General features: G+C 45.6%; 1 protein-coding gene across 35 annotated transcripts in view; it reads left to right on the top strand.

Annotated features, from left to right (window-relative positions):
• Positions 1-20852, top strand: part of PDE4DIP (phosphodiesterase 4D interacting protein) — a 213658-nt gene that overhangs the window by 166940 nt on the left and 25866 nt on the right. For 16 of the 35 annotated variants that reach the window (XR_014237707.1, XM_082368438.1, XM_082368421.1 and 13 more), the window contains 13 exons: positions 2226-2661; positions 4780-4972; positions 5859-5978; positions 6602-7130; positions 8613-8848; positions 9878-9929; positions 11048-11271; positions 11872-12024; positions 14043-14228; positions 17590-17841; positions 18177-18308; positions 18994-19113; positions 20585-20774. Coding sequence is in view for 34 of the 35 variants with exons in the window: in XM_082368438.1 (XP_082224564.1) it covers positions 2226-2661; positions 4780-4972; positions 5859-5978; positions 6602-7130; positions 8613-8848; positions 9878-9929; positions 11048-11271; positions 11872-12024; positions 14043-14228; positions 17590-17841; positions 18177-18308; positions 18994-19113; positions 20585-20774 (2823 nt within the window). In the remaining variant the exon portion in view is untranslated. The remainder of the gene's footprint in view (positions 1-2225; positions 2662-4779; positions 4973-5858; positions 5979-6601; positions 7131-8612; positions 8849-9877; positions 9930-11047; positions 11272-11871; positions 12025-14042; positions 14229-17589; positions 17842-18176; positions 18309-18993; positions 19114-20584; positions 20775-20852) is intronic. The other 19 variants (XM_082368435.1, XM_082368423.1, XM_082368420.1 and 16 more) reach the window with 4 other exon arrangements.

Here is a 20852-nt window from a genome sequence, read left to right as displayed (position 1 = left end):
AGAGGCCCTTCCACCTCCACTCAGCTCTCTCTCAGCAGCACAAATCCTTAAATCACAGAATAGCAATTTTAATAATCTCTGCTGTTTTATTTACTTTGCAAAAGTGGTAAGTAGCTTATGCATTGGCTAGATTGACCACTCTGTCTTTAATGGCTTTTTTTCAAAAGATGCTTGGGGAACATGCTGATAACATAGGGCTAATCCACTTAGTCATTCATCCCTGAGGGTCATAATCATAATGGCCTGCTGATTAGAACACAGCTGTGCGGACGTACAACTTCTAATTCATGCCCTATTGTTTCCCTGCCTATTATGTGCCTCTTAAATGTCCCTGAATCATAGAATAATATTAGTACAGAAGAGGACCTTGGCATCCAGCATAATGTCTTATTTCATAGTCGAGGAAACTCTGGCCTAAAAAGTTCTGGTAACTTGCTCAAGGTTGCATAATAGTCCCTGGCTAGACCCCTGGCTCCCAATTATTAAATTATAAACCTTTTCTTCTATAGTGTATACTTTGTCAAACAATTTTTGAAATACTCTTGTGATCATCCTTAATGTTGGTTCTTTTACTCTGAATTATCATGATATTTCTTTTCTTAAATTCTACTTAAGTTAAAGCTTAAGTTTGACTTAAACTTTGTTATGTGTAAACTTTGTTGTGCTATCATGGGTGAGAACAATACATCTCTTTTGATCCTACAGTTGAATATACAATCCAACCAAATGTAGTACCTTCATGAATTATTTTCCTTTTTCCTCGGAGTTACTAACCTAAAACTGATTGAACTCTCCATCCAACCTGAAGCACCACTGATACTGTAGAAGATAGAATCTGTGTAATTCGTAGTCCCTCTTTTGAGATTTTGTTGAACATTGCTGTTGTTAGTTTGTATTGTGAACACAGCAAATATAAAGTTATGACATAATATTAAATATTCTTCTTTATACCACACGTGTGCCCCTGTCTTTCCCTTTTACACATCAGTTTTGGTAAAATACCTGTCCCTCTTTTCTCCATTGAAACTCTCATAGACGATCTCTCTGATTCCTGTGTCCTAAAGCATTTTCATCCTTGATTCACGCTAGACCAGCTCTGCTCTATTCCAAAACTTCAGGATCTGAGAAAGCCAGTCTAGGGGCATAGCCAACTGCTGGTCCTTCAGGCTATGAGTTATTACTTCCTTTGCCTCTTCTGGTCAGCAGTTCTCAATTCAGCGTGCTTAAGAATCACCTGTGGAACTTAAGTGAAATGTCGATTTGTAGGCCTTAGCTCTAAAGCTTTTTAAACAAGCACCTCCTAGGATTCTGCTGTTAGTATTCCTCAGGTCTGCAGCTAGTATGAGCAGAATTAAATGACTTCTCTGTTGCAGACACCGAGCTAACCATTCCACTTATGTAATTTCATGTAAGCATCCAATAACTCCACTAGGTCAGTGTTAGAGGTTAAGTGAACTGCCTTTTTAAGTAAATTGCCTTTTTAAAGCCATATTTTTTATTGCTTCCACCCAATCCTAGTGAAATATTTGGTGGGAGGAAAGGCTGCGTCTAGAATGTCTTGGTGAAAATTATTTAGTCCATTTTATTTCCTCAACAAATATGAACATTTTATGCGCAGCTGGCATGTGGAGGTTCTGGAGGTACAGAGTGAACAGGACACGCAGAATCCCTGTTCTCATGAAGATGATCTCCTATCACAGGAGCCAGACGTAAAGCAAATAATTAACATAAGTACATTTGATTATAGTTGTGATTAGTATTATTTATTTCTTCTGTGTTCCTAGGTCCAAATTTCTCATCCAGTAGTTGAAAAGTGACTGATGATAATTAATGGAACTGTAGAATCCATAATAATAAATTTGTCCCAATGTCCTTTTTATTTTTTTCTTAACGGTGTAGTTACCCTTGTTTATTCCGGAGGCCACTGAAAATTAGAACATGAGGCTGCAAGCATGAGTAAAGACAACTAGACTGGGTGTCTTGAGTCCTAGATTTTTAGTGATGATGCCGCCACCAAGTAGCTATGGGAGTGCGGGTAATCTCTTGCTCTTTCTGAGCCTTGGTTTCCTCGTGTATAAAATAAGGGAGTTGTTGTAGGTCTCTGAGGTCACTTCATGCTCTGGGGTGTCTCTGAGTCTCTGGTGGCCTGAGGTGTGTGTAAACGGGGCTATTAGGAACTGAGGCCAAGACCAGACCTGGCCCCTGATTATGTATGTTTCCTGTAGGAACACCATGCTGAGCCTTTGCCTTGAGAATGCAGAGCTGAAAGAGCAGATGGGAGAAGCAATGTCTGATGGATGGGAGATTGAGGAAGACAAGGAGAAGGGCGAGGTGATGGTGGAGACTGTGGTTGCCAAAGGGGGTCTGAATGAGAATAGCCTTCAGGCTGAATTCAGGAAGCTCCAGGGAAAACTGAAGAATGCCCACAATATCATCAACCTCCTCAAAGAACAGCTGGTGCTGAGCACCAAGGAAGGGAATAGTAAACTTAATCCTGAGCTCCTTGGGCACCTGGCCAGGGAGATCGACAGAATGAACACAGAGCTGGTTTGCTCTTCTGGAAAGCACCAATGCCAAGAAGAGGAGAGTGTGACCATGAGGCCTTGCCCCAGACCCCAGAGCCTTGACCTTGGGACTGCCTTCACAGCGGATACCCACCAAGTAAGTGTGGGATTAGATGGAATGAAAGACCCTTGGAGAAGGGTTGGAAATGTCAGTTTCTACCTTAAACAGTTCTGCCCTGTGGGTCAGGAGGTACCAAGGGAAGGGCACCTTTGCACCACAAGTAGTGGTGATAATATTCCTCACACATCAACCTTTAGAAAGGTTTTTTACAACATTATCTTATAAATATTACATGAATAATTAATTTTCCATAAATATTTGAGTGCCTAATATTCCAGATAAGAGACTAGACATTGGAAGCAGGCAATAAGGCTTTGTCTCTGTCCTTCAGGTATTCAGTATGGTGGGAAAAGATGGCACAAAACCAGATCATTTCAATAGGATGCAATATAGGGATACATGGGGTTTTAAGGCAGCCAGACAAGTGGTGTGTAATGACATCTCTTCCTTATCACTGCCGTTTTTGTCACAGCTCATCACAGGTGTCTGTCCCTGAGCCTCAGAGGGAGTTATCAGGATCCTCTAAGGGGAGGCAGCTGAGCTGAGGATTAAGTAAAATGGAGACTACAGAGGATTCTTTTTTTTTTTTTTAATTGGGGTATAGTTGTTTTACAATGTTGTGTTAGTTTCTACTGTACAGCAAAATGAAGTAGAGTTCCCTGTGCTATACAGCAGGTTCTCATTAGTTATCTATTTTATACATATTAGTGTATATATGTCAATCCCAGTCTCCCAGTTCATCCCACTGCCCTCCCCCTTTCCCCCATTGGTGTCCATATGTTTGTTCCCTACATCTATGTCTCTATTTCTGCCTTGCAGACTGGTTCATCTGTACCATTTTTCTAGATTCCACATATATGTGTTAATATATGATATTTATTTTTCTGACTTACTTCACTCTGTATGACAGTCTCTAGGTCCATCCACGTCTCTACAAATGACCCAATTTCATTCCTTTTTATGGCTGAGTAATATTCCATTGTATATATGTACCACATCTTCTTTATCCATTCATCTGTCGATGGACACTTTGGTTGCTTCCATGTCCTGGCTATTGTAAATAGAGCTGCAGTGAACATTGTGGTACATGACTCTTTTTGAATTATGGTTTTCTCTGGGTATATGCCCAGTAGTGGGATTGCTGGGTCGTATGGTAGTTCTATTTTTAGTTTTTTAAGGAACATCCATACTGTTCTCCATAGTGGCTGTATCAATTTACATTCCCACCAGCAGTGCAAGAGGGTTCCCTTTTCTCCACACCCTCTCCAGCATTTATTGTTTGTATATTTTCTGATGATGCCCATTCTAACTGGTGTGAGGTGATACCTCATTGTAGTTTGGATTTGCATTTCTCTAATAATTAGTGATGTTGAGCATCTTTTCATGGGCCTCTTGGCCATCTGTATGTCTTCTTTGAAGAAATGTCTATTTAGGTCTTCTGCCCATTTTTGAATTGGGTTGTTAGTTTTTTGATATTGAGCTGCATGAGCTGTGTATATATTTGGAGATTAATCCTTTGTCCGTTGATTCGTTTGCAAATATTTTCTCCCATTCTGAGGGTTGTCTTTTCGTCTTATTTATGGTTTCCTTTGCTGTGCAAAAGCTTTTAGGTTTCATTAGGTCCCATTTGTTTATTTTTTTTTTTAGTTCCATTACTCTAGGAGGTGGGTCAAAAAAGATCTTTCTGTGATGTATGTCAAAGAGTGTTCTTCCTATGTTTTCCTCTAAGAGTTTCATAGTGTCTGGTCTTACATTTAGGTCTTTAGTCCATTCTGAGTTTATTTTTGTGTATGATGTTAGGGAGTGTTCTACTTTCTGCAGAGGATTCTGAGAGGACAACTGGGCAGGAATGCAAGGAGGGATGAGTGGAGGTTTCCACCCCTTCTCTCTTCCATCATTGAACAAACATTTACTGAGAGCTCCTCCTCGTAGATTCACTTGGCACCATGCTATGTGTTGTAGATACAGAGATGAATAAAACATTACCCCAGCTCTCCAGGAGCTCATTCCGGAAAGCAAGTAACTGCCAAATGGGATGAGGAGTGCTGTGACAGACACATGAATAAAATCCACAGGGTTTGCAAGGGGAAGCAGCCATCACTGCCTGGGGGATGAGCTCAGACTGCCCTGACCCTGTGCTGGCTCTTTTCACAGCTGGTCAACCAGCCCCAGGCCCGTAACTCTGGACCTCAGTCAGAATTTAGCCTCCCAGGATCCACCAAGCACCTGCGCTCCCAGTTGGCACAGTGCAGACAACGCTATCAAGATCTCCAGGAGAAGCTGCTGATATCAGAAGCCACTGTCTTTGCCCAGGCCAACCAGCTGGAGAAATACAGAGTCATGTTTAGTAAGTCTTAAGTTCACGTCACCAAAGTGTCTGTCTTCTCCCTGAGAAGCTACATGCTTTGCAGACTTCACTTTTCTTCCCCAACCTCATAACAAATTTAATCCGGACCATGACCCTAGGATTGTGGAAGTGGATACTTAACTTCAATTTGCAGATGGCAGAGAAGAGTAAATGAATAAATCAAGTTTGCAGTGACAGTATAGGGAGGAATTGGACTAACACCTAGATTTGCTGATTTCTGGTACAGTCAACAAACTGCCTTACCTCTCTCAACGTATGCTAATTGCTTCTCTTCTGCTCCTCTTTGCACCACATCAGATTCTTAAAAAATATACCATCATTGTTGGTCTAGAATCAACGCTTTCTAATAGAACTTCTGTGGTGACAGAAATGTTCTATACCTACATCATATGTGGTTATGGAGAACATGAAATGTAGCTAATTCAGCTTGGGAATTTTAAGCTTAATTTTAATCCGTTTAACATAAAATAGTCACATGTGGCTAGTAGCTACCTTACGGAACAGTACAGATCTAGATGTCTTTGAAACTCTGAATTAGTTCAGCTCCATTCAAACATTTACTGAGCCCCTGTGAACAAAGCATTTACTAGTTTCCCTGGGGCTTCCAGAGATGACTTAAAGATGTCTGGTCCCAGCGAAGCCCCGTTATCTATAGATGGGATCATCAATGGCAGGCTCATCCTGGTGGAGGGAAGTCCTGCTGTCTGGAGCAGGTGGTCTCTTCTCCCACCTAAGTCCAAAGCAGCATCTATCCCACTCTGGATCTAACCTCCCTGCACCCTAAGGGCCAGGGTACGTGCCACTGAGGATGAGGGTGTATGTGGGAAATTCATATACTCTGTAACACCCCCTGTCTCTTCCTAAGCAGGTGAATCCTTGGTGAAGCAGGACAGCAAGCAGGTGCAGGTGGACCTCCAGGACCTGGGCTATGAGACTTGTGGCCGAAGCGAGAATGAGGCTGAGCGGGAGGAGAGCACCAGTCCCGGTAAAGGCACAAGTATGGGGTTCACCTTCCCTCCCTGGAGGCAGCCCTCACATTTGGGTGCTGTTGGCCAGTCCCACATGCAACGAGGAGTAGGGATGAGGGGGTGTGGTAGACTGAAGAGGACACAAGACCAGAGAGGGACAGGAAGTTTGGAGGAGAACTCTTGCCCAGAATGAGGCTGAGTGTGAGTTTGAATTTCTACAATTAGTTTTCAGCATACTGCTGTTAATTAAAAAAAAATGTTCTATCCAACTGTTTATTATAGAAAAAAATACTAAGGTCTATTTATTAATGAGAAGACCAGATGAGCTTTGGGAGAATAGGCAAACCAGTAGTTTAAAAAAAATATTCTTCTATTATAAAAGTACTGTCACTATAGGGACATCCACCAAATTGAAATCGAGGAGAAAAACACTTGAGTAAAATAGAAGGTGACCACACCTGACTTGCAGGGCTCTTGGGAGGGTAAGAAATACTGCATTTGAGTGTTAGTACAGTGCCAGCGCTGAATACAGTACTGCTTCAACTTTTGCTCTAGTAATTATTGTCCTCAAGACCTTGAAGGGAGTGGCCTCAGCAGCATGCCCAGCTTCACTCAGGAAGATGTCTTTGTCTTTTCTCAGAGTGTGAGGAGCATGACAGCCTCAGGAAAACTGTCCTAATGGAGGGGCTGTGCTCTGAGCAGGGACACCTGGGCTCCACACTGGCCAGCCCCCCTGGAAAGAAGCCCTTGGAGAGCCAGCTAGGGAAGCAGGAGGAGTTCCAGGCATATGGAAAGTCAGAAGACATCTCTGTCCTATGTAAGGACATCAAAGATCTGAAGGCCCAGCTGCAGAACGCCAACAAGGTCATTCAGAACCTCAAGAGCCGGGTCCGGTCCCTCTCAGTTACAAGCGATTATTCATCTAGTCTGGAGAGACCCCAAAAGCTGAAGGCTGTTGGTACCCTCGAGGGATCTTCACCTCATAGTGTCACTGATGAGGATGAGGGGTGGCTGTCTGATGGCACTGGGGCTTTCTACGCCCCAGGGCTTCAGGCTAAAAAGGATCTGGAGAGTCTGATCCAGAGGGTGTCCCAGCTGGAAGCCCAGCTCCCGAAAACTGGAACAGAAGGGAAGCTGGCCGAGGAGCTGAGATCAGCCTCGTGGCCTGGGTAAGGAGGGTACTCTTTGGACCATTACTTGATTGATGATGTCTAAGTTTATGTTTGAAGGAGAGTAGCCCGGGCAGGTAGAAGAGAGAACCCATCAGGGCAATCAGAGGAGCACTTATTTAAATGGTAGCCCTAGGTCTGAAGAAAGGACACGTGACCCCTGCTGGGAGATACCAGGTCCCTGGGATTTCCTCTTAGAAATGTATTCTTAAAGTGGCAGGATATATGACATACGTAGTAAGACTGGAGTCAGACTTCCTGGGTTCGAATCCTAGCTCTGGGACTTACAGGCTATGCAACCTACTCAGTCTTTCTGAGCCTATTTCTTTACCTATTAAATGAGGATAATAAGAAAACCTATCTCAAAGGGTGGTTATTAGGTTTAAATGAATTAATACAAGTGCTTATAATAATGCCTAGCATATATTAAAGCTCTCGACACTATTTGCCATAATTATTATTGTTATTGATACTTTGTGGTTGAAAAACACCGGGGTAGATATCCCTCTCAGTATCTGGGTTATCTATGCTGAGTAACAAACCACCCCAAAGCTTAGGGGATTGAAACAATAATTTATGTGGATTGCCTGGGCTTAGCAGTGTAGCTCTCACTTGGGGTCTCTCATGCGGCTGCCATCAGATGGAGGTTGGGGCTGGAGTCACTGAGATGTCTGGCTGGACACAGCTTCTTCATTCATGTGTCTGGTGACGTGGTGCTCCTTGGCTTCTCTCTTTCTCCATGTGGCTCCTTGTCTTCTGGGACCTCTCCTCCTGGCCTGGGCCTCTCATAGTACGGTGGTCTCAGGGTAGTTTCACTTCAGCATGGCAGCTGGCTTCCAAGTGGAAGTTGCCAGGCCAGTTAAGAGCGACTCCTGGACTTGGTGCAGTGTTACCTCCACCATGTTACCTTGGTCATGGTGGTCACAGAACCCACCCAGATTTAAGGAGGTGGAGAATAACCTGCCCGATGATGAAAGAGGGGCACAGCCACATTATAGAAGAGCACATGGAACAGGAGCTTGAGTAATGGGCATCTTTGCAAAATACGGTCTGCCGTAATATAGATGGTCTTTGAAGTAGAAGACATGAAAGGACCTATTTGGATTTTTAGTATTTATTGAGTATCTACCCAATAACTATATTTAGTATTTATTGAGTATCAACTGTGAGTCTACACTATATTGGTGCTGTAAGGGATGTAAAATATGGCACTGTATTTACCCCCACAGAACTTATTTTTCACTTTTGGACACATGACTGACCCATATAAAACAGTGGAAGAATGGTGGCATACCATGTTGTTTGATGCAAGTTTGTCAGAACAGAATTTACTCTTAAATACACCCTTTGGTTTTTGTGCCAGAATTCAGCTTAAACTGAGGAACTCTTAGAGATGTTCTCACAGAAATGACTACAGAAGCCCCCATAACTTAATTTTCACTCTTTTCCATTCTTACCCTTTCCTCTTCTTTCCTACATTAGGAAATATGATTCCCTGATTCAGGACCAGGCCCGAGAACTATCCTACCTACGCCAGAAAATACGAGAAGGGAGAGGTATCTGTTATCTTCTCACCCAGCATGCGAAAGATACAGTAAAGTCTTTCGAGGACCTCCTAAGGAGCAATGACATTGACTACTACTTGGGGCAGAGCTTCCGGGAGCAACTCGCTCAGGGAAGCCAGCTGACAGAGAGGCTCACCAGCAAACTCAGCACCAGTAAGTTGGCCACAGGGCTTTTGGACACTCTCAGTCCCTCCCAGAGCCCAGCCCCAGGTGACCACCACACCTCCACCACAGCCTTTCAACCCAGGTTCTGCTTCCACTTCATTTCCCAAGGGTCATTACAGAATCAGGACTGGCCAGTGGGAAGCACCGAGGAGGAACCACAGGGTCAGAGAGGCCATGATTACGGCATCATTTATGGAATGTGACCTTTAGGGAAGGAGGCTAAGTCCATCTAGTGCTAAGGGGGAGAAAGGGAGAAGAGATCAGAGGACTTCACTGTAGTTAAAGGAGCCCTGAACCAAGACTTGCAATACGCAAGCTCTAGCCTGGATGCTGCCATTAAGTTTCTCTGGGCAAATGACTTAACCTTTTGGTATCTCTGTTTCTTCACCTATTGCCTGGTATGGCACATGAATGTAATTCAAATACAGATGAAGCACTATGCCCTTTTGAACATGGCTTGGACACTGAATGTCATACTACAAGGGCTAGGAATATTGGTAATTATTGAAGCCCTTGACTTAGAATTTCCTGAGAGCACCCGAGGGAGAACAGCAGGATCAGTCTTGGGGGCCAACCATCCCACATCCTAGTGGCAGGTGCAGAGGTGGGACAGGGCTGTTTGTCATCTCCTCAAAACAAGAGTAGGTTCTACATGAAAGCTGTGATGGGTCACAGAGCTGGTCCGTCTGGGAGTCAGTCTGTGGCAGGCTTGGAGGCTGGAATGTTCCAGAGGGAAGCTAGCCAAGTGCCTTTTAAACTTTTTTTGTGTTGATTTAGGGCAGAGGAAGTCATGATGGTGATTACCAGGTCAGGGAAGGTCTGCCTGGTGAGCTCAGGAGAACCTGCAGGTCTGTTCTCTAAAGATACAATCTGAGGTCTCCCAGAGTAATTCCCCCACATATCCTGGGCACACTTAGAGTAGTCACTATTTTGCACCCAAATCGGCTCCTGCATTTATAATGTGTGAAGTGAGACCTGTTTAATTTCTTACTGTTTCTTTCTGAATTTGGTTTGCAGAGGATCATAAAAGTGAGAAAGATCAAGCTGGACTTGAGCCGCTGGCCCTGAGGTAATTCAAATAGGATCTGGGAAAGGAATCAGGAACAAGGCCTAAGGGGTCAAGGGTGGCTGCAGTTTCACAAATCAGGGGGAAAAAGGAAAATGCTGATTGTAATGAATTCATTTATTCATGGAACACATTACTGTTCTTTTTAGCCTTATTCTCTTTTGATATAGTTCTATTGATTTCTGTTTGGATATTTATTCAAATTAGTAATCTAGATTTATTATTATATTATTAGCTTAGCAACCTAGAGTCAGTCTGACTTAAAAGTAAACTAACCAGGTTTTAAGGGTCCTTGGCACCCCAAGGATCTCCTCTGCTTCCCCACTGTGTGTTTAAAGACCAAGGTGTGCTTTTTGCCAAGTTGGCTTACCCCAAGTTGAGTTGGCAGCTAGTTTAATGGCCACACAATTTCCTTGGGAAAAAAAGAATTGTATTACAGTTCCTAATTAAAAAAATGGTGCTTGACGTTGCAGATCCTGGGAGGCTACTGTGTCTTAGGAACCAGTTTTCACTGAGTCCCTGAATATTATCTCATTATGTGCAATAAAATGCAGGCTCAGAGTCCTTTGTAGTCACTAGTTCATGCCCCTTTGTGTCGTGAGTGTGCTTTAGACCATTCAGTGCTTCTCAAAATATCTGCAGTGAAGGACAAAGTATTTTTTTTGTTTGTTTTCATTTCTAATCCATCACAGACACACACATTGTCTGTATCTCAGTCAACCAGATGATTCTACTTATCATACTCCTGGATGTTGTGGGATCGCCACACTGCTGTTTCTCAAGGCTTACCTTGCATTTCTGTACTTATTGGAGACTGGGAACCAAGAGTTCTCAGACTCCAGCTGTCCTGGGGACCGTACTTTAAGCAGCAGTGCCTTGGAGCACTAGCTGGGCCTCTGCTAGTCCTCAGTGTACTGTGTGGCCAGTGCACTGGGTAGCTCTCGCTCTCCTTCCCTTTGCACCTGACCTACTTTCCACTCCTAATCAGAGATGGGTAATTTCGTTTACCCTTTGCAGGAATGGTCCCCTTGACTTATGTGGCTTTTCCCATGTGCCCTAGTCAGGACTAGCTAGTCCAGTGACTTTGGGTTCAGCTGTTGTCCTCCTTCCCCCCCCACTAGGCTCAGCAGGGAGCTGCAGGAGAAGGAGAAAGTGATTGAAGTCCTGCAGGCCACGTTGGACACGCGGTCCCTAACGCCCTCCAGCAGCCGTGCCTTGTCTGACTCCCAGCGGTCTCCCAGCAGCTCTTCCTTCTCGTCTGATGAGCCGGAAGCCTGCTCTGACATGGACATAGCCAGCGAGTACACACACTATGAAGAGAAGAAAGCTTCACCTGGTCACTCAGGTAGCCTCCCCTTTCTGAGTGGAACCACGTTTATCTAGGCTGAGAGGAGACCTCCACATCCAGGCCCTATAGATGCACCTTGGTGTGTATCAGGCTGAACCGTGCCAAGCACAGGCCCCAGTGGGTCAGGATCTTTGCTTTGCTCCTGACTCTACAAGTTACCCCTGTCGCTGGGTCTCCACCAGCATATGGATGCTGCAGTTGGACCAGGCGAACGACAGTGGGGAGCGTGAGATTACGGAGGCTTCTCTTCCCCACTGCCTCATGAGCATACAATCTGTCTGACTGACCTCCTTTTTTAAGATGGGATATCTTATCCCTCCAGCTAGCTGCAGTTCCTGAACCCCTGAGTTTCCGTGGGTGTCCACGGAATGCTGCTGGACTTGCCTGGTATTTTTGGAGGTGCCATTTTCATGGTTTCAGGCTCTGAGCCCCACTCTCACCTCTAAGGTGGCTTTCCTCACTGAAGGAGCTACCTGCCAGTAAGGAATGAACACCGTTCCCAGTGCTTGTGCTTGGCTCTGCCCTGGTTAAATATAAGGCCAGATTCCAGTTCTTTGTAGAACATCAAACATGTTCTTTCATTCATGGGTTTTGTAGATTCCATCCGCCATTCGAGTCATTCTGCTGTACTGTCTTCTAAACCATCAGCAACCAGTGCATCTCAGGGGGTTAAGGCAGAACCCAGCTGCAACCCCATCAGCTTGCCAGCTCCCCAGAATCCCTCCAAGGAGGCCAGCCAGGCCCATCCAGGTATGCAACAGCCAAGGGGGCAGGGTCTTCATCTCCTCTTCCTCAGCTGCCTGTTTGACTTTTCTTCAGGGACAAGAAAAGCATCATTAGGAGCTTATATATCAATACACCAAATCCTAGACAAAATCAAGAGACCATCCAAATTAGCTAATAGTGTCTGACTACTCTTTGTTTTAAATATTTTAGAAAAGTAAATAATCCGCAATAGACTTTGATCTACATATCAATTTTGACCAATAGTTGGCTAATCATTCTAAAAGAAGCATCTTCATTTCTTTCTCTCATTTCACCCTGGGAGTCAAAGAGGCAAAATGTTTCTCCCAGGATTACTGTAGCCAAAGAACAAAGGGAAATTTACATCCGCTGCTTCCTTATATGTGTTCCCCATTTTATCTGCAGAGGAGCCTCTACAGTAGGTAGGGATGGTTACTTCATAGCTAAGGATGCTTCAGTATCCTTAGACAAGATTCTGTTCATATTACATTATCATTCATGGGTTTATGAATGGGTTGGTAGTCCTTGATGTGTATATGGTATGTGTCTTGGACCAAGAGTTGTACATTTCATTTACCTGCCTCAGCTTAGTTACCAGGGGGTGCATTGTTCAATCACAGCTCCACACCAGCAATGGCAGAGAAAGGGCGAACCTTGTTCTCACCTCCTACCCCCAACAAGATGGGCTGGCTGGCTGCTTTCATTGTGGTTGTAGTGAGGTCGGACTCGTATAGAGGTGCCCCCAGAAGAACAGCACTTTTCTTCTGCCACCCTTGTCTCTCTTGAGGACAAGTCAACCAAAATCTTAAGAACAAGAATGTGTTCACTCTTTCTGAGCCTAGGCTCAAAGTTTCTGGGCCAGAGTGGGCAGCTGCTAAACCAGGAAATCATGGGGAAAAGCTATTCACCTAGCACTGTAGACATCTGTGTAAATGCTTTGGGATCAAAAAGAGCAGAAGGTCAGGGGTTTTAAAATCAGAATGCCTCCCTGAAGGAGGCCTGGTCTGTGTCACTTGGTAATTCAGGGGTCTTTGCTGTACTGCTCTGATACTATGTCAGTATCTTGGGGTAAGGGATGTTTTTCAGAATGTGATCATTGTCTTTCACGTGAGACATTCTCCACAGGTCTGTCTTGGTTTCTTCTCCCTCTGTGGGCTACCTGCCCTATAACTCTTTTTAAGAAGAGGAGACAGATTCAAACTTCAGAACTTCCCAGGGTTCCTAAAGACCTGTCTATAGATAGACTGCCTAATGATCACCTGTGAAGATTTTTTTAGAAACAAATTTCTAAGCCCTACTGCCAGAGTTTATGATTCAGTAGATTGCATTAAGGATGAAAGAATCCACATATTTCAAGAATTTTTCTTAAATTATTTGAATGTCCAAAAAGATTTGCAAGCCATTGTGTCTAAGTCAGTATGCCAAGCCTTTTATTTTTCTTTTGGTGAATGAACACATTGATTTGGGATTCTGAAGTTTGTTTCCATCAGTGTTGAATTACACGCATTAGTCATGCAAACTTCCCCACTATCTTAGTCTACTTCTGCCCTCCTCAGGATGAGTCCTGCTGCTTTCAGAAGAGGAGTTCTAGGTGTCGGGAGAGTCTTGTCACAAGGGCCAGGACTAGCACATGCTGGTAGCAGCACCGCAGGGGCTCTTGAGAGCATCCAGGCACAGCCATCCTCACCTCTCCATGTCCAGATGGCTAGGATGGGGCTTTCATGGCTGCCTGGGTTATGGTAATGCCACCTTGCCTTCTGTAGCCAGTTGTTTTCAAGATGAGCATAGAATGTGTATACAGGGTAGCCCTGGCAGGGAAGGGGGGGGGGGCTCAGCTAGGCCAGCCTCTTGGGTAACAGTGCTTCCCCTTGGCCATCTCAGTCATCACCACATTGAATGATAGGCACTCCCCAAGGAGAGGTTTGGTCAGGGAATAGTTTCACCTTCTCAATCTTTCACCCATTCTTTTCTCTGACTTTCTCTCTAATGGTTTATCTCCTTTCTCCCTCACTCTCTGTTTCTAGGCCTTCATTTTCAATCCATACCCACGCTGGTTAGCCTTCCCCAGGCACCACTGCCCTCAGCTCCGCCCAGCTTCCTGCCTTTCAGCTCTGCTGGCCCTCCCCTCCTTGGCTGCTGTGAGACACCCATGGTCTCCTTGGCTGAGGCTCAGCAGGAGCTGCAGATGCTGCAGAAGCAGTTGGGAGAAAGTGAGCACTTCCTGCTGCATTTGTGTTCCTGCGAATGATGGACCCACACTGTGTTTCTCTGCATGGCTTTGGCTGGATGGCAGAGTTTTAAAAAATAACATAGGGGTACACGTTATCAGTGGACGATTGAGGGAGAGCTGTGCTTGCTGTTTTTGGAACTATATTTACTGTTATCTTTCTCATGTGTGTGTCTCATCAGTTAACAGGTATATACGTTCATCAGGCCCTAGACCTGCTGCTCTCCCACTGCTGACTGTGTGGGGTACCTTCCGCCAAGTGTGTTGAAGCCCTGACACATTGGCAACATGTTCACTGGCAGGGCACAGGAGAGAGGTTTTTTGCCTGCCGACGCAGGATGAAGTGGCCAGAAAAAGATGGCCACATTCAATGGGATCATTTCCATGGCAATTATATCCTCCTCTGTGAAATGTTTGTAGTCAAGTTCAAATTCTGACATCATCAGGTTCGGGGCTAAGAGGATGGTGGAAGAGGGATTAAGAAGGGGTGCCAAACCTCTCTTCCCCTTACACGAGGTTAATTTCTGTTTCTGCACAGGTGACATGAGAACAGCTAGAACCAGAAGCACAGGCTGTGATGTCTGATTGCGAATTCTGTCAACTCCCAGATATAATTGATGTTATTTAGTCACAGAATTCATAGAATATGTAATCATCTTTTAGAGAAAGGTTTGATGTAAATATGGTCTGGATGCCACATCATAAAACATTTTGTTTTATTTTAAGTTATAAGCTATCACTTATCACTTATAGCTTAAAATAAGAAAAGAACCTCAAGTGATGAATTTGCTCTCTAGTAGTGCTTAAAAAAACTAGAAAGCATTTGAAATTACCTTAAAACCACACTCTGTGCCTGTAAAGAAGAGGTTGGATGAGGCAGAAATTGATGGTAGGGTCACTGTACAAAGGGTGTCCAACAACCTAAGACCACAGCTAGGAATCTGCATATCTGAAGCCCCAAAGGTCATTCGGATCAGCTTATTTATCAGCTCTGAAAATGGATACACTGTCTACTCTGACATCAGTTTGATTTCCAGAACCAGCTAGACTGAGTCTATTTTTAGAAGAGTTTGTACATCTTCCTTTCTGCAGGAAGTGAAGTCTAAGAGGCTACCTTCTGCTTATCAGCGTTACACAGGTACAGCAACCTAGGTTTACCTACCAACGTGAACATGGTTTTACCCTGTTCCCTGCCAGAGCAGTAACTAAAACTCAGGGAAGTGAGGTGACTTGTTCAAGATCACTAGTAACTGGGAGAAATGGGCTTGAATTCAGATCCTCTGCTCCCAGTTCCATATTTCCATTATACCTTCGTTATCTAGAATGGTTTTGTTACAATCCTGCTCAGAGCACAGAGCTGAGCTCGGCTGAACAACTCTGGAAGCCCCTTGCAACAATCTTTTCTGTCTTTAGAGATGAGAGGAAGGTGCTGTTCTCTCTGATCTAGAACTTGCTACTATAGCACACCTGGAAGCAACAACTGATGGATAACAAATTTGTTCCATGCCAAAAGGCAAGACTGTTCTCTAGATTACCTTTCTTTTCCTTGACACCTTTTCCTTCATCTTTCCACACTGTCAATTTGTCTTTGCCCAAAGGGAAAGATGGAGGAAGGAGAGCACTGTGCATGAAAGGGTGTGTGATGTGGGTTGAATTGGAGTCATATCCAGTCTGTGCCATTGGCCAGAGTTTGGGTGGTCCCAGGCTTGGTGAGGAAGGCTGTAGCCCTTTCTTTTGCCTTGTCAAGCACAGTCCTCACCAGCGCTCCTCCTTTGCTTTGAAACAAGCTTCCAAGTGGACAGTGGTGCATGGCGGCTTCTCAGGCCACTGTGGGGCTAAAATTTCCTTGTGCAAGAGTCTGTCTGGTGTCTTTGCATGGTTTAGGGCATGTGCTCTGCATCGTGTGGCCGGGAAGACTGGAACATGAGAATACTGATCACTGTTACTGATAGACTTGGCACCTCCTATGACCTTGGTGAGATAGTAAGCTGACTGTTGACAATCACTGATATCCCCCTCTGCCTGTGTGGGGTTGGGGTTGAAGGAGGTGTGAGAGAGGCAGGAAGTCACATTCTTTTAAATACTGACTATAGTTTAGATGCTTACGTGTTTCATCTCCCTCTTTAACTTCCTGTGATCCTAATGAATATCTAGTATTTTGCAAATTGGGGAAGGGGAGACCCATGACAATACTTCTCAAACTTTCCTGCCTACTAGAATCAGCTGGGATGATTTTAAAACATCCAGTGCCCAAGCTGCACTGCATACCAATTAAGGTAAAACCTCTGGGGGTCCAGGCACCAGTACATGTTTTTACATTGTCTCAGATGATTCCAGTATGTAGCCAAATTTGAGAAACAGTTATAAATGAGGATCAAAATTGGCAACTGCCAATTACATTAATCCCTCAAAGGGGGTTGGCTTGGTTGGAGGGAACCATGACCTCACTCCTCGCTCCTATTTCTTAGGTGGAGCTACCTGTTTACTCTGCTGCCCATATTGATAATCCCTGGAAGAAAGTAGTCTTCTGAATGTGAATATCCTAAACTATGGCCCTGTTCACCTCCTTCCCTCTCTCCACCAAGTTGGGCTTCTTTTTACACAGAAGCAGAGATAATGGGAAGGCCCATGATTTCATAGGATCTATGAAAACATCAGCCTATGAAATGAAAGGTCCTCCCTCCCCCATGGAAGAGTGTTCATGACTCTTTAGACATGAGTGATGACATATTTCAGTTCCTGGAATCATGTTGGGTAAGAATGAAATCACCTCTTGCCTTACCTAGAACCTCCCTCAGCCTCAGCAAAGAAGTTCTTCACTCTGGAGTAACTGGGGCCACCACATCTAGCTAGATTTATACCCCCTTTCTCTTCTGACAACCCCAAAGGAAAACCGAAAAACTGGCAGTTTAGCTCTGGGTACAGCAAGTACTCATAGGGACACAAATATTTGCGTTCACAGGTGTGCTCAATGCTATGGCCCATCACACTCTTAACCTCTGATTTTCCCAGTGAGTTCTACTTCTGGAACTTCCCTGGATTCTATCATGAGGAATTATCACAGGAGCCAGGATTAGGGCCACTGGACTTCCCTTTTGTGTACACTGGTGACTTTCTGATACGTTATTCATCCCCTACCTCTTGGTGTCTCATGCTAGCAAATACAAGGGGTGAAAGGTTATAGCCTCTAGGATGGGAATCCTCATCTAATTGGTATTTCACAGCAGACTGGGACCTCTGATAGCCCACGTGTCCCCTTTAGTGTCTGTTCTTAGCAATCACATGCTTCCTTGCCGATCCTTCTGTTCTGATACTGCTTCTCATTCATGTTTCTTTCTGCCCAGGTGTCAGCAATGTTCATCCTGCTTCCCCAGCCACATTGCCGACCAACCATTTAGAAGCCAGCTCTTCCTACTACCTCAACCCTGCCCAGCCCCTCTCTCCTCTGAGGGGCACCATAGAACTGGGCAGCATCCTCGAGCCTGGGTACTTGGGCAGCAGAGGCCAGTGGGACATGATGAGGCCTCAGAAGGGGAGCATATCTGGGGACCTATCTTCAGGCTCCTCCATGTACCAGCTTAACTCCAAACCCACAGGTAAAGCACAAAGCCGAGCAGGTCAATTATTTTTCTAAACCATGTGTCACCCCTTACACTTACCAGTTACCATGGTTACTGTACATGTACACTTACAACTCCCTTACACATACCCCTGTATGGGAGGAGGCCCATGGGGCTTGGTTAGCACCAGCTGTCCTGTGTTTGAAGCCAATTTACTCTTTAAACAAAGTCAGCTGAGCTCCTGGATGCCCATGTGAGAAGACGGCCACGTTTAGGGATCTTACTGGCCCAGCCCCACCCCCCCCATGGCCCCCACTCGTGACCGGGATTCTCCACCTCCCACCTCCTCCCGCCCTGCGGGGTGACTGCAGGGGCTGAGCTGCTAGAGGAGCACCTTGGTGAGATCCGGAGCCTGCGCCAGCGCCTGGAGGAGTCCATCTGCATTAACGACCGCCTGCGCGAGCAGCTGGAACACAGGCTCAGCTCCACCGCCCGCGGAAGCGGTAGGAGAGGCCCAGGGCTTCCTGCTTCTGGTTGTCATTAGGGAGCTGCGGAAGGGCAAGCCCTAGGCAGAGCTTCCCAGACTTCAAAGCACCGAGGTCTGCTTTTCTGTATTCGCTCCTTACAGTCAGCAAGGCAGGGGGGCAAGTACTATTCTCCCGTTGCAGCTGTGCCTGAGCTCAGAGAGTAGCTTTCCTCACGGCAGATCTAACCAGGTCTGGTCCCCAGAATCCTCTGACTTCTCATCCATCCTAATCTGCTCATATCTGCCTGCTGACTTCTGTGCCCTGGTCCTGTGATTGGCAAGTGGTAGAGCCAGGTCTGCAGGGCCTCCTCCAGCCTCTAACCGAGGTGGCCTTCCTCCCCACACTCTCCCCCAGGCTGCTGACACTTGGAGGCCGTCCCTTCCACACGCCCTTGTCCTGCCCACACCGCAGCAGCAGCTATTTAGGGGAAAGGGCCTCCTGAACAGCTACAGCCAGGGCACGTGATAAAGCACGCAAAGAACCCACTCAGAGGAGCCGCACGAAAGCCAGGCATTCGGCCCATCAGGCTTTAGGCCCAGGATGCGAGTTCTCTGGGTTTTCTGCTGGGTTGGGATAGTATCTTTGGAGATACAGAATGAGCAACACAGAGAGCGTCTGTTACCCAAATGTGTAACTTGCCTGCTTGCACTTCCTGGGACAGGACCCACCTCTAACTTCTACAGTCCGGGCCTGGAGTCCACACCTCAGCTCTGCGATGAGAACAGAGTCCTTAGGGAAGAAAACCAGAGGCTTCAGGCTCAGCTCAGTCACGCTTCCAGAGGTGAGTGGTCAAAAGCCACAAACTGTGGTTACTCTTAGGTCCCTTTCCTCCCTGGCCATACCAGTCACCAACTGGAGAAGCAAAGAGACAAGGTGGAGAGAACAGAGCTACCCAGACCCACCAACCTCAAACTCCCGTAGCTATTCTCAATCTAGAAAGGGCTACTTCCTGACAATTCCCAACCACGGGCCCTTAGACTCCTAGGCTCCAAGGACAAGGCACTCTCAGAAATCCACCACCTCTGTGCAACCTGCCTGCAGATATTCAGTCATTAGCTATCGAACTGCATACCTTAGTGCCTGTTCTACCTGCCCACAGCTCACAGCTAGTTTGGACCCAGGACAGGGAGCAACATGAGGCCTATACACTCTCTCAGGTTTCTCCAGACTTGGCAGCCGTTCTGTGTGTCCCTCCCAGTGCCGATCTGCTGTCCCCATATCTTCTCACCACCTCCCTACTGATACACTCAGGGCTCCTCTTTGGTCACTAGTCCTCATGACTCTGTGTCTGAAGATGCTAGCAAAATGTCCTCCAGAGCTTTCCCAACACTATTCAGTGGGCTTCCATGTGTGGGCCTCATTTCCTGTGCGGCCTGGTGGGGCAGCTGACCTTAGTGTTAATTGACTGAATGGAATCAATATACTTTCAATTACAAATTATTTTTATTTACAAATGTTTATTGAAGAGCCATAACAGACAAAGAATAGTGGCTAAGAGGATTAAGCCCAGAATGAAAGAATGCTTGTGGGAAAGGAAAAAGACATCAAGAGATATTTCTAAATTAGCCTCCTCAGAGCAAGAAGATGTGAGAGGAGTGGTCACTGCTTGGGAAGATAACAGAAATTATAAGATAAGGGAGAAGGCAGAACTACTAAACTACCATTGCATGCCTGGAAAGATCAGAACAGACCTCACAGGTGAGAAGATAGTAAGATTTAAAAGAGCGCAGTCTGCCGGGCACAGGTGATTCCGCCCCAGACGACTGACAGCACCGGAGCCTTATTCTCAGAATCCCTGTCAATAGTCTTTGAGAAATCGTGAAGATCAGAGAGATGCTGCAAGACCAGGAAAGAACAGTTGGCTCTATTTGCAATATGATGAAAACAATATATATACTAAAAACTGTAGACAAGAAATTTTGATGTTGATCCTTGGCAAAATTCAAGAATGGATTACTGCGCAGAAAGTATGTGAGGACTTAGAAAACAGTGAGCGTCAGGAAGCAGAGTGTTTTCTCTAAAAGCAAGGTGGGCCGTATTAAATCAGAGGATCAAAGGGCATTGCAGAGAAGGAGGTTCCCATCCCCCTGAGTGTGTGGATATAATAGCAGACCCTCCCTTTATCTCTCCTGGCAGCATAAGCTGGCCTTCCTTTTGCTTTAGTTCTATTTGTCAGGATGGATGTGCTTGGGCTCAGCTTGCTGCTGACCTTTGGCCCTACAATATATGTACTCCTGTGTTCTGCTCACCAGAGCACTCCCAGGAAACAGAATGCCTGAGGGAGGCTCTGCTGACCTCTCGATCCCGGCTGCAAGAGCTGGAAATGGAGCGGGAGCACCAAAAGGTGGAACGGCAGCAGCTTTTGGAAGACTTGAAGGAGAAGCAGCAGGAGATCTTGCATTTCGAGGAGGAACGACTATCTCTCCAGGAGAAAGACTCCAGGTTAGAGGGAGCCCATGGATAAGGAAGGTGGCCCATTTTCAGATTTAGCAAAAGGGATATTGGCAAGACGGTTAATGA

Source organism: Balaenoptera borealis, assembly GCF_965194805.1.
Source record: "Balaenoptera borealis genome assembly, chromosome: 1".
Taxonomy (NCBI): Eukaryota; Metazoa; Chordata; class Mammalia; order Artiodactyla; family Balaenopteridae; genus Balaenoptera; species Balaenoptera borealis.
The sequence above is the reverse complement of the archived record's forward strand: the minus strand, read 5'-3'. Positions and strand labels throughout refer to the sequence as shown.